At 50.9% G+C, this 13,934-nt stretch overlaps 1 protein-coding gene across 1 annotated transcript; it reads left to right on the top strand.

The window, feature by feature from the left end:
- The first annotated feature begins 5,587 nt into the window (after window positions 1-5,587).
- Window positions 5,588-12,321, top strand: PAQR3 (progestin and adipoQ receptor family member 3). The gene is made up of 7 exons (XM_086890944.1): window positions 5,588-5,897; window positions 5,981-6,143; window positions 7,145-7,300; window positions 8,000-8,197; window positions 9,542-9,632; window positions 9,940-10,088; window positions 10,507-12,321. Exons 1-6 carry the CDS (start codon window positions 5,713-5,715, stop codon window positions 10,080-10,082), a joined length of 936 nt encoding a protein of 311 aa, XP_086747070.1. The 5' UTR covers window positions 5,588-5,712; the 3' UTR covers window positions 10,083-10,088; window positions 10,507-12,321.
- Window positions 12,322-13,934: the final 1,613 nt, after the last annotated feature.

Below are 13,934 nucleotides of genomic sequence, written 5' to 3'. Positions count from 1 at the left end.
AAGACAAACTAAGTAGCAAGGGAAGACCCCAATCTGGCAGTCAGGTGACAATATCCATGGCTGAACATGAGCTGAACAAAACAGTAATTTCCTCCCCATTTCCTGGATCTTTCTGGAGCATTTTTGGAGGCAAAATCAAACCTTCATTTTGATATCACCAGTTCTCAAATGACACCACTGCTACTTAGCAGAGATTGTGGCATTCAGCAACAGACAGGAGAAAAACACGATTTGCATGTGTTCATCTTGGCAGATGACGAAAAAGCAAGCCAAAAGGAAGTGCAGTGAGATCATCCCAAATGCCAATACCCAGACCTCGTTTGCGATTAAAGCAGTGCTTCATAGATCAGATTAAAAAGCACACTGAAAGTTTGGAAGGAGTTTTGGAAAAGGCCTGGTTGATTTCAGCATAGAAATCCTCATCAGAACCAAATGAGAATGTGTGTCTGTAATCCTACTTTCAACAACATTCAAATACCTGGAGCTATCCATGAGCACCAGGAAGGCTTTACGGCAAAACCCACAGGATGACTTTACAGAAAGGCTGGTTGGACTTTTAAGTGCCTTAGAAACACAATCCCCTTTAGTAAATTTGTTGTCAGACCCCAGCCAGGTGAGAGGAGTCTTGGACTTCCACAGGAACTGGTTCTTTCTTGACGTACTTCTCCAAAATTATCTTATGGACCAAAGTTGTCCAAATTCCTGGACTCTCACCTTCATTATGAATGCATCAACTAAACTTACCCCAACTAGAGAAACAAAACATCTCTAGTCAAAATAATTGGTCTCAAAATGCCTTCTTTTGTGGCATGAATTCCAGGTGTGATGATTTTTTTTTAGGCAGGCCAGAGCCTAAGAGACCTTTAAATATGAAAAACAAAAACCCCAAATCTTGGACCTAAAATTCACAACTCCACAGAAAGGACTTTTTCCTCCACCAATTTCTTTTCCTCTACCAATTTCACTGGAAGCAGACTGTTGTGCTAGGAAACACCACCCACATGATTATGAATCTTTCCAAAGCAGTTTCTCTCTTTCCCTAAAAATCCCTAAAGTTCCCCAAAAAAATTTCTTTCTTGTCCCCATACCACTTCCACCATCAGAACATATCCAGACAAAAGCCATTTGTCAATTCCTTCTGGTTCTTTCCGTTCAGGACTCGGTTAAGTGTGCATCTGCTTAACGTGGGGGGACAAGAGGTTGTTCAATTAGCAGCAGAGCAGTGGGCTGGGCAGGAGAGGTGCCTTCTCCACTGTGTGCACAGGGTGGTTCTGCTGACTGCAAGGGCTCACACAGCAGGGAAAAACCCAAATGCCATCCCTGCTCTTGCTATTGGCAGCTGTTCTCTTATCACCAAAGAGAATTTATCGCACCACTGACAGATGCTGAGATTCAGAAGCCGGAGCTGAAAGCCAAAGGGATTGATTCAAAAAACAAAAACAGCCCCTGAAAAAAATGGAGGGGGGAAAAAAAAGAAAGCTAGGAAGAGCCCTACCAAACCAAGTCACTTCAGTGCACACATCACACAGCATCTCTCCATGGGGAGAGGACAGAGAGCCGAGCCCCCACACAGATGCCAGCAGGTCTGGCTGCGGCACTCCTGGAAGCTGCCCAGTGCTAAACCAAGGAGCTGCAGGAAACCACAGAGAGCTTGGCCACACAATTCCTCCTCGTGGGGACAGTGGGAGAAGTCCTTCAGGGAAGTGGATCTTGAAATCAAGCTTTCTTGGCATTAAAGTCATTAATGAACACAAGATGCTCGCATTCCTGATGGTCTGTCATGAAGGGAATTGGTGGATCAGGGCTATCCTGGGATTTCTATTCTTGCACGCGCACACACACACACACACACACACACTTTCTCTTTCAAAGCTTCTTTGACTCCTACAAGGATACAAGTCTTAGCTTCCTACATGTGACTCCACTGCGTACCAACATCCAGGAATCCATTGCACAGCTGCTGTGGCTGCTTCCAAGAGCTGGAGACAGGACTCCTGTGTTGTACACGAAAAGGGGCTTTAATATCCCCCCTCCCGATGTCACAATGGCCCGGTGCTCATGGACACTCCACGCACAAGAACACCTACATGGTCTCTGTGGCCATAAAACAGCGCCTCTACTTCATCCACAAGTTTTGCCAAATTGCTGCACACAGCATTCCAATACATCCCTTCTGCTTCCTGTCCCCAGGGAAAACATAATTGTGTTTATCACAGGCAAAAAACCCCTGAGCTATCCACCAGCACTGCTGTAGGCACAATGCAGAGGAAGACATGCAGTGCCTTCCACCAACACTCCCAGGTGCATTCTCCTAACTAAGGCAGCCTGACAAAACGTTTAATCCCTGGGCACTAATCTGTCTTTTCTGGAAAACTCAGAGCAAGCTGAATTCTCCCAGAGCAGCGGATTCCAACAGCGGGGAAAGGAGTCCCAGAGCACCTCCCATTTCCTTACTTGTAACGTGGAAAGCCCCCGAACAAAACTCGGAGGGGACATTTTTCCGGGCACTTCAGAAGAGGACCACACTGGGAGCCACGGCAATTTTAGGAAGACCAGCAGCACCCGATGCGCACTGCTAGTGGCCTGCAGCGGGGTGAGCCCCGAAGTGTACGGAGTGAGGATGAGGAGGCAGCTGGCGGGGGGCAGGCCAGGTGCGGCGGCAGGACGGGCGGTGGCGTGGAGCGAGGCTGACACCTGCAGGGCGAGCTGGGCAGGAGCGGGAGGAGGCTCAGCCACCCCCGGGACCGGCCGGCTACACACAGGGAAAGCAGGGACGGAAAAAACAGTTCCAGTGCCTCAAAAATCAGCACCGAGATTATTTCCACCCTTTCGGGTTTAAAATTGAACCACTTTGGGGACTGCTCACATTCTGCTATCAACATTCGACATATCTGGCTGGGATCATTGTTCTGCCGCCAGGGTTGCTGCCTGGAAGACCAGAGCATAAACGGAGCAGGGCGCAAACAGATCCTGGGATCTCACACAGTCCAACCAGCTTTCCTTAGCGGCTCGGCTCTAGGTTTCCAGTGGCAGAGCCCCACCCCTCTTGTTCCCTACGTTCTCCGGTCCGGAGCCGCGGAGCCCCGAGCCCTTGGCCAGGGTCAGGTCACGGCTCCTTGCCGGGGGCGCCGGCCACTCCTCCGCCCTGGGCACTGCAGCTGCCCCCTGAGCTGCCGGCTCTCCATGTGCTCCTCAGCAGGCGGCCCGGGCGCGCAGGGACACTTCGGCTCCTGGGTGACCTCCTCAGGCACCTCTCTGAAAGCCTTCCCTACCTCTGTCTGCACAGCTGACTCCAGTCCCAACAGGAAACCATGGAACCTCTCAAGCGCATTCATCTTTCCTCCCAATTAATCTTATCTGCCAGTTAAAATTCCAGATCCAGTGTAGGAATTAGGGCAAGCTATTTACTTACCCAGGAAGGTCAATTTAGGTCAAAGCTACCTCGCACAGATGGCTAATTTCAATCCCTTACACATACAACACAATTGTTCAATAAGCTCAAAATAAATAGTGTAAGTAATTAATTTAAAGCTGCCCTAATTGTTTCTCAATTTTCCCTATTAATTTAACCTACAACACTCCTCCTATCAAAGCTTCAAAGCTCTAACTTAACAGCCAATTAAAGCTTCTTTAGGAGGGAGAAAAAAAAAAAAAAAGTGCTGTCATCGCTGATTTCTTCTGATTGAACCCCTTGAAGCACTTGGGAGTTCATTTAAATTGCACCGGGCTTAGAACCAAAGCGCTTTTTGCAGGTATAATGTTCTCAATAAACTAATGAGACAATGGACGATTAAGATTAATTAAGGTTTTTAACTCGGTGTCAACTTTCTGATCACCCTTTGGCCTGAAGAAAGTGGTTTGACACTGGAGCAAAGAAGACATCTCTGGGTCTGTCAGCAGAGCTGGCACGAGTGCACACAGTTCTCCCCCCACCTCACTGAGATCTGGGGCTCTCTCCTCCTGCCACAACAGCTGCGGCTGAGGATCTCCCTGCACAAAGTGTTTTCTCTCTGCTTCTTTCCTAAATCAGTCTTACTAACTCCATTAGTAGCAAGCTTGGGTGAATGGGGAATCCTGAACCAGAGAAGCAGTATGGAACAGAAAACAGAAACCAAGTAAAACAGAAACGAACCATTCTGGGTCAGGCTCCAAATACATCCCGGGAAGTTGAAACACAACCAGCAACTTAAAGCTAAGCCTGCTCAGTTATCATTGTGAACAGGATTCCTCTGAGAAACTCCAGGGCCCTGGGGTTACCCGAGGGGAAAAAGGTACCCAGTGCACCGTGCAGCTGAGCAGGAGGGAGGAGGAGCTACCAGCAGGTGTGCAGGGCCAGCAGCAACAGCACTCGAAGGACATCTAACAGGAAGAAATCTCAGTTTATGATTGATTGAGACAAATAATCAAGGGCTGCTGCTGACCAAATCCAACTTCATTTGGGGAACCGAATGGTGTAGCACAAATCTGGGGGTCACGCAGCGCAGCTGGTTCTGTTGAACACCTGGCCTTGACTGTCGGTGTGGATTTTCAACTCCCATCATCCCCATCTTTTACTTCACATCACACATCTCTGCCATGGAAAAACCCCACACACTCCTCAAGCCATTTGGTTTAATGAGACCAAAAACCTTTGCAGGGGCCTTCCTGGCACAGTACTGGCAGGGAGGGCCAAGTGAACCAGGATTACCCTGGGGCACACTTGTCTGCAACTTTTAAACCAAAAATCTTATTATACCCAGGCAATTACTGCTTTTCTCCATTCCCCCCACTACTTACTTTTTTCTTTTTCTTTTTTTTTAGCCAAAAAGAAGTATTAAAAGCAGCTGGTACACAACATACAACTTTTCTTACTGAGTCAATGCAAACTTTTGGAAGAGTCTTCCTCACTACTAAGACTTTTTTTGTACTTCTTAGAGTACACAGAGAAACCCTCAAAATGCTAGTAATCATGATCTCAGTTAACCAGAGATTGCTCTCACGCAGTGCAATTGCAATTCCCACAGGGAATGATAGCCCTCGGTGTTGTTAGGCTGGACAGGTGCGTTCCTGGCCTCTCTCACTGAGGTTTGCAGACTCGGGCCTACCTGAGAGAATGCCTCACTGGCCCAAAGGCACGTCTCTGTTGTTTCGGTGGGCCGAAGGGTCCGGGGGAGCCCAGGGGGTCCCCGTGGGTTCAGAGGAGTCCTGGAGGGTCCTGGAAGATCTGAGGAGTCTGAGGCACCGCAGGGTTGTGAGGGATCCCAGGTACCTCAGGGAAGCCTGGAAGTCTGAGGGGTCTGGGAAGGACTGAGCTGCCTCAGGGCATCTCAGAGGGTCGTGAGAGTCTCAGAGCTCTAAGAGGCCCCGAGAGTCTGAGATGCCCTGGGGGGTTCTAGGAGGTCTGAGGGATCTGAGGCACCCCAGGGGTCTGGGAACTCCAAGGCACCTCAGGGAGTCCGAGAAGTCTGAGGGCTCTGAGGGGTCCCAGGGGTCTGAGGGGCTCCTGCGGGGATCCCGGGGCTTTGAGAGCTCTGAAGGCTCTGAGGGCTCTGAGGCGGCTCTCGGGCGCCCCCTGGCGGTCACTGCCGGCCCGGGACGAGGCGGAGCCGCGCAGTGACGCCATCGGCGAGCGCCGCGCGGTGACGTCATCACGGCCGTTCCCGCTCCCGTTCCCGCTGCCGGCCCTCGGCCCGTGAGGGCGGCTTGGGGCGGTCCGATGCGGCGGCGGGCAGGATGCACCAGAAGCTGCTGCGCAGCGCGCACTACATCGAGCTGGGCAGCTACCAGTACTGGCCGGTGCTGGTGCCCCGCGGCATCCGGCTCTACACGTACGAGCAGATCCCGGTGTTCCTGAAGGACAACCCCTACATCACCGATGGATACCGCGCCTACCTGCCCTCCCGCCTCTGCATCAAGAGGTGAGCGCGCCCCGCGGCCCCGGGCCTCCCCCGGCCCCGCCGCCGCTCACCGCCTGCCCCGCCTTGTGTCTCCTCTCCCTCAGCCTCTTCATCCTCTCCAACGAGACCGTCAACATCTGGAGCCACCTGCTCGGCTTCCTGCTCTTCTTCACGCTGGGCATCTACGACCTGACGGCCGTGCTGCCGGCGGCCGGCGCCTCCCGCGAGGACTTCGTCATCTGCTCCGTCTGCCTCTTCTGCTTCCAGGTGGGCCCCGGCTCGCTCCCGCCACGGCGGCGCTCTTCGAGGGCAGAGCCGCTGCGGGTGGCTCGGATTTGGCCTGGAATAAGCTGGGGGAGACTGAACCGCATACGGCTGGCATAGGAGGGAGTCAGTGGCAAACGAGCGCGTTTGTCCAGGCCGTGTCTCAGAGCCTCCGCAGCGCGGACGCGGCTCCGGGCGGCACCGGCTGCTGCTGGAAAGGGCCAAGCACCGGAGCAAGGAGATCAGCCGTGGCCTGATGGTCGGGAAGGGCAGGAGGGCTGCTGGCCTGACTTGGTACTTGTCAGATAAATCTGTTTCCACGGCAGACTTCAGGCGTGTCTGTGCAGGGCCGCTGCAGCTGCTGTGAAGTGCACTGTCCTTGCTAACAGCACAGAGAGCTAAAGGCACCGGCTGTGTGCTCTGCTTGGCACAGGATGCCTTTGTACAGCCCCAAGTGGGGAGAACTCCCTCCCTGGCTGGGAAAACACTACTCTAGTGCTCCTTCCTGCTCCTGCAGCAGGTCACAGAGAACCAAACACTTCTCAGGGAAAAGATTTTAAGCCAACCTAGGAGCAAACAAGCAGCTTGTGTGTACGAGTTATATTTCTGTGAGTTCCCTCAGTAAAGGCACGTGGTGGCTGGGCAGTCAGGGCAGATTTGGGCTTTGGGCTCTGCCTGGGGCAGTTTGGCCCAGCAGAATTCATCCTCCCCCTGCACTGGTGCCGATGTGTCTCCCTGGAGCACTGGCAGCTCGCTGAGCCTCACAAGCCCACTTTCCTTACTTGTGCAACTGGTTATCATGGTTTACAGTGTCCTGCTCCTCCTCCCCGCTGCCAGAGAAGCTTTTTGGCTGGCTGGCTGGCAGGGATCACAAGTGCCTGCACCAAGGTGTGCTGCACAAGACATCACAGGCTGGGCACCTGCTCTGGCTGCAGAGCTGAAACCTGCTGTGCCCCCTACTCCTTCATAAGGATTTAACCCTCCTCCTCTGGCCCTCTGTGCAGGTGTGTATGCTTTGCTCAGTAGGATATCACCTGTTCTGCTGTCACCGCTCCGAGAAGACGAGCCGGCGCTGGATGGCACTGGATTACGCGGGAATTTCCATCGGGATCCTGGGCTGCTACGTGTCAGGCGTGTTCTATGCCTTCTACTGTAGTAACGTGAGTCAGGAGCATGTGTCCTTGCAGGGTTTGTTGAGTTCTTGTGCTCTCACTGTGGTTTCCGTGCTGCAGCAGCGGGGTTCAGTGCAGGTGTCCAAACAGAACAGGCGTGGGGAGACAGGGATGGGAACTGGAACACGTCCCTCTGACCTCAGCAAAACTGTGCTGGCTGAAGAGAAAGGCAAATACAGGTTTTCCTTTCCAACTGTTGATTGCACAAGTCTCAAGAAAATATTTAAATTTCTCTCAAGGCAGGGAAACTTTACAGGTCCTACGTGTATCCAGTGCCTGAAGCACTGGATCATGGGATGTGTCCCACCACAGCAGTTATTCAAACAGCATTGCCTGTGAGGTAGCTGCTATGAGGCACAACCACCTTTGCTTTCTCTCCATCTAATTGAAAATGAATAAATGAGCTCCCTCTCGAGGCCTGCTGTGGACCTGGCTGTCCAGGAGCTGCACTGGGCTGGTGAGGCACAGGTGCACTGAAAACATTTTGTGCAGGAAGTGCTTGGAATACAGGATGTGGTGCCCCTGAACAACAGAGTCCCTTTCCCTCAGTGCCAGCTGACAAACACAGGGCCCTGCACACACAGTGGGGACAGGCTGAGGTATTGCTGTGCTCACTTTCTGCCCATAGTTGACTTTTGCACGTGATAAGAAACCCACAACCTTGCCTTTGTTTCTTTTTGCCCTCAGTACTGGCGCCAGGTGTACTTGATCACTGTGCTGGCCATGATCCTGGCAGTGTTTTTTGCTCAGATCCACCCCAGTTACCTCACACAGCAGTGGCACAGGCTGCGCTCCGTCATCTTTTGCTCCGTGTCTGGCTATGGAATCATTCCCACCCTCCACTGGGTTTGGCTCAATGGTGGCGTCGGTGCATCCATTGTACAGGTAAAAAAAAAGGAAGGAAGATTGCCTTTTGCTTTTCACTTGCTGTCTTCGAGCCCTCTTACACTTGGGGAAACAATGGAAACGCAGGAGTTAAAATTCCTCTAAGGACAGAATTCTTTTGGTCAATATGATCCAAAAGGGAACACCGAGAAACGTGTTGAGCATGGATAGGCAGCTTGGGAAGCTTCATTCTGCCCTAAAGCTGCATGGGAGATCCAGGTGTGTCTGCCTGGGCACAGAGCAGCCTGTGTGGGCAGACTGCACCCTCGCCAGGGCCGGGGGCCAGGAGCTGAGGCTGTGGAGCAGGAAGGAGCCTGTCAGGCTGCATGAGTGCTCAGGGCTGGCCACCTCCACAGCTCCAGAGGGCAACCAGGAGACAGTGGGATGATGGGATGATTATTTGTCTCCTCTTCTGCTCCCTAGGATGGCAGCAAAAATCAGCATTTAGCTGCTGAGCCCTCTGTCTCCTACACAATCCTCTAACATCTTTCACGTTACTGCTTTCTTGTTTGTCTCACCACTTGGAGTTACGCTGTGAAAGCAGCAGCCCAGAACAGTTAAAGGTAGTCCAGTGTGCCCCAGTATGAACCACTCTGAAATCACTGCAGTTACCCAAGCACCCTTAATGGTGCTGAAGGAAACACTTCCTTTTCATAGTGAGCACGAACTGCACATGCCTGGGCTGGCCTGATGGATGGCTGTCCCCTGCAGTGAGGGTTCAGCCTGGTCCAGAGCTGCTGTGGAATGTTGCAGAGCACCCCTCAGAAATAAATGTGGCCTTTATACAGAAAATTTCACACTGGCCCTCTAAAAATCATACGAATAGCAGTTGTGCCCCCCACACTTCCCCATTTGGCTTCCCCTGGGGTAGCAGGATGGTGTCTGTGGTACACATTTCATTTCCATAATTCAGAAAAATGGCCCAGTTTGGTAACCAAACATTCTGCTAACAAAATCCACCTGGTGATCGAGTTGCTGGTTATTGACCACCCATTGTGAGCAGTCGTATGGGCTGTGATCCCAGCACACGTGGGACGTGCAGTGCGGTGTCCCTTGCCCTGGTGGTTGTGTGCAGGTGACCTTTCACACACAGCTGCTGTGTCTGCTGCTGGCTGAACTCAGTAGCTTGCATGTTGAAGCGAGAGGCTGGGATAAAAGAGGTTTCTTCCCACTCAAGCTTTGCCAGAGTTTGGCATGTGCGTCCCCACTGGATTTGTGCATAGCTAACACAGGCAGGGAAGGAAGATTAGGCGTTGTCATGCCTTTTCCTTTCTTATCTTTAGGGAAATTTTTTTTTCATTTTTGCCTTCTAACAGAATAGGAGAGCTTCCTTTTCTTTTGCAGGAGTTTGCTCCGCGGGTATTTGTCATGTACTTCATCGCTGCTGTAGCTTTTCTCTTCTATATTTCCAAAGTTCCAGAAAGATACTTTCCAGGTAGGAAATTCTCTTCTGGCTGTGTTTTTTTTCCTCTGCAGTTAAGCTTCCTATAGTGTCAGAGTCCTTGCTGTGGGTCCTGAGCTTCCTGGGAGAGAACAGGCTGACCATGTTCCCCATGCAGTGTTCCCAAGCAGAGCAAAAGTGGGAAGAGGCAGACAACTTCTGTCAAGTTCGTTAAAGAACTCCCTGTCACCCCTGACAGGCAGGGTCTGGCGGAGCTCTGCAGGAGACAGATTTCTGATGGCACTGCCGCGCTGTGGCCGTGTTCAACAGCTCAATTCCGTGCCCCTCTTCTCCCCCACAGGCCAGCTGAACTACCTCGGCTCCAGCCACCAAGTGTGGCACATCCTGGCAGTGGTGATGCTCTACTGGTGGCACCAGTCCACAGTGTACATCATGCAGTACCGACACAGCAAGCCCTGCCCTGAGTACAGCGCGGACTTGTGAGCCAAGGTACGGCTGTTGGCATCCTCGGGGACCAGGATCCTCTAAACACAGGCTTCAGGAATCCTGGCCTCAAGCTCAGGTCACTGCCCCACACTGGGTCCTGACTGGTGCAAACAAAAGCAGGGATGTGATGCCAGGCACTCTGCTCATCTGTGCTGCTGCACTGGATGAGGCTCTGTGGAGCTGCTGGGCCCTTGAGCAGTTTTACAGCAGGCTGGGCTTAGCCCTGCCAGATCCCTTGCAGCTCAGCGTCACAGTCTTAGCAGTCTCAAACCATCATCGTACTTGTCCTTTTCCTCAGGCTTTTGTCAGGTTTTCAGTCTGCCTGGAAAAGTCTTACCATTGATCTGGATGCTGTGGAAATCAGATGAATTGCCAATTCCGTGTGCACAGTTTTTTACCTTGTTCCCCTGCTCTGTTTCAGAGGCAGCATCAGAGGATTTGTGACTCTGAGGGTCTGGACCTCATGTGATGAGCTGCGCTGTCAAGGACTGAGGCAGTTCCTCTCCTGACTCCTGGAATGTCACCCCCTTGCTGGGACAAAGCGTTCCTGCAAGCTTTGATAAACACAGCAGCACTGCCTGGGATCTGAGGGGCATTTCCTTCTCAGGCAGTTCCTACTCTGCAGTCAAGCACCAAACAGCTCTCGCTGGAGCGGGACAGCAGGAGGCTGAACTAACCTGGCATGCAGATCCCAGCGGGATGTTTTGTTGCCTGGCAAACACAAACGGCTCAGCCAAGGGTGCTCGGGCCTGGACACCAGGTTTTCAGGTGGTGTGCACTGTTAGGAGAACACTTCTGACAGCGTGCCTGTGAAACTGTAGCAACTGTGGGAGCCAGTCTTGGATCCAAACCACAGCCCTGTGGGCTGTGCATCCTTCAGCCGTTGTGTGGAAGATGTGCTTATGCTTCAGCGCTGGCACAGGAACGCGTGAACTGGAACGCAGGGGATTGAAGTCCTGCTCTGGATGAGCTCTTTCCACTCCCTGGGAGATAAGATCACATGACATCCAGCACACCTAGATCTTCACTGCAGGTCTTTAAAACAGCCTCCCCCAAAGGGGGTCGTGCCATTGCTTGGAGATATTTCTATAAATCCCATCAGTTATATGGAATCGGTATTCCAGAATATTCTAGGAGTAGCACTAAGCCTGCGTGTCCACGTTTGTTGCTGTTTCACAATCAGTGAACCTGCTGGGGATGCAGATTGCTGACCTTTGGCCTGTCCATGTGTGCAGAATGATACTGCACTCGCAGACACCGCTGTCCAAAAGGACCTGCTGCCACCATCCTGCCACAGTGCCAAGGGTGTCTGGAATTTGAGGATGTGCTGTGGAATCATCTCTTACAAAACCAACACCGAGGAGCCATGAAATACACTGGCCATTGCGTAGCTGCAGCCCAGCACAATTAAGCTCCAGGGGTGCCAGTCTTCCAAACAGCATTGAAATCCTTTGGGCTTCGGGGCTAGAGGCAAGGATGCTGTTGGGACTAATCCTGAGTGGCTGTGTCCTTGTGGAGAGGGCTTCCCTGTAATCCACCGGGAGAGGCTGGCTCCGTGCAGGGACTTCCTCAGGGCAGGCAGGCTCTGCTAGTTGCCCAAAGCTGCCTCTCCCTGGGCTAAGGCAGAGGAGCAGGACTTGTTCTTCTGTCAGGATGTGCCAAGGTGACCTGGAGTGGAGGTGGAAGCTTACAGAGAGGCACCTGAACTCCCAGGGCATGGAGAAGGCAGCATACGAACTCCTGATGTGCTGGACAGGGATGCTGTCTGTTTAGCTCAGAGGATGGTTTTGGTGCTTTTTTTGTTGGTTTTTTTAACCTCCAGAAACCAGTATTGGCAAAACTGCCTCTGCATTATCGATTCAGCTCCCAGAGCTTTAAGCCTTTCAGTGTGAACACTGATTTTTTTACGATTTTTTTTTTACTTGACAGCCAATCAAGTTTCAAGTGCACTAATTACTACTACTGAAGCCTGACAAGGAACTTGCGAGTATCAAAGTCTGTCCCAGTGTTATATGTACAGTAATACCCGAACCATGTGTCTGTGCTCTGAAATCACACTGACTTTAGCATTTGCTAATGTATTTTTTTAATGGGAACTCTCATCTACTCTAGCAGTTTTCACCAGATAAGGAAACTGATTGCCAAGCTGTGCATTTTTACCTGACACAATTTATCAAGCTGCATGATGGTCTTTGATGTACATACCAAACTGATAAATAAATTCCAGTTCATTGGCTTTTTCCTTGGAGTAACATCATTCCTGCCTCTCGTGCAGGGAAACCACAAATATCAATGGCTCAGCCCCAGAACTTGTGCCACATCCTGGGGGTTACAGAGACTGGGATTTTGGGCAGAGAATCTCTAGGTGAATTTGCTGGTGAACTCAGCTTCGCAGCCCCCTACCCCTACTCTGTTTAACAGAGTTCTGCTGTCGCTTCATCTGTTCATGACCATTTCCATTCTTACTTCAGCTCACCCAAGAGTAAAATCAATACAAGGAGCATTCAGAAAACCTGCTCCAGTAAACAGCTGCAGGAAGGGGCTCACACCACGTTATAGTTCTGTCTAGAAGTGCAGAGCTCAGTCCACAGCAGTGGCATTGGGAACTGCACACGCTCTTCTGCAGGAAGGCTTTAAGGAGTAGCACTGAACCAAAGGAATTCAAAATAACACGTGCTCCACAGATTTTTAACCAGCTGGACACAGCAAGATGTGGCAGCAAATACAACTACTTACAACACTCAAGAGAGTCACAGGTGCTTACAGCTACCAAACCAGTCAGCAGCACTGCTTATAAAGAGTAAACAAAAGCCTAGACACGAATACTTCACGATGCAGTGTTGAAGACACCTGCAAAGGCACTGTTATCAGGTTTGTTTATTTGATAACTCCAAGGATTTTATGATATACATCAGCTTCACAAAAAAAGTTAAAAGTTCTCGCTTTAGTAGTACACAAAAAAGCTTTAGAAACTCCAAGTCTAAGAAGAAATGGAAGTGTAGTTCAGGCAAGTGCACTTAAAAGCTGAATGCCAGCAATTTTAAAATAGTTTTTATGCTCTTTAATACTAGGTGATGCCTCAGTCGCAACTTTAGCCATACACACAATCTCCTTGACTTCCTTCCAAGATAAGCTCTGTGGAACATACAGCAGCCACCCTTGATGCTTAACTCAAATTCACTCAAGTCACAAACATGATTGTGGCTGCTGGGTTTCCCAAACCACAGCAACTCCAAGGGGTACGTGATGTGTGCGAGCATGTGTATATTTTATATATACTTCTTATATATAAAAATACACGATATAGTATAAAAAACTCCAGATAAACTCTTATTCTCACAGTAGCAAATATATCAACTTATTTTCACAGTACTCGGTTTTACTCACTGGGACACCCAGAATGATTATAAGCTTTTTCCTCCAACGCTGGTGCTCACAGAGCCCCCCGGCACACACACAGGGCAACCAAAGCATTAATTATATTAATTACACACCTCAGGGCCTTTTGAGTCTGCAGACAAACACAACAAACTGGTTCTTCTTTCTGTGACCACAACCCTTAAGGGCTTCTTAGTACCCTGGGACAGATGCTCTCTCCAGCAGCTGATCCTAGAAGGTCTGTGCTTCAGTCCCTCAGCATGCTCAAGGAGCAGCTGTAAAAATCCATTGGGATTTCTGTCTGGAAGGGAAGTGTCAACCCCTTACCCTGCCCTCCTGCTACCACAGGCAGCACCTACGTGTCTACTGCAGCAAGGGCTTTCCTGATTTCAAGTAAGGTCACATTGCACTCCACACCTCCCGAAAAAAGGCAAAGGAGATCCCATGCCCTGACCAGACACATTTCACCTC

This window comes from Cyanistes caeruleus, chromosome 5 (genome assembly GCF_971803275.1).
Source record: "Cyanistes caeruleus chromosome 5, bCyaCae1.hap1.1, whole genome shotgun sequence".
NCBI classification, from domain to species: Eukaryota; Metazoa; Chordata; class Aves; order Passeriformes; family Paridae; genus Cyanistes; species Cyanistes caeruleus.
This window is presented reverse-complemented; position numbering and strand designations above follow the sequence as displayed.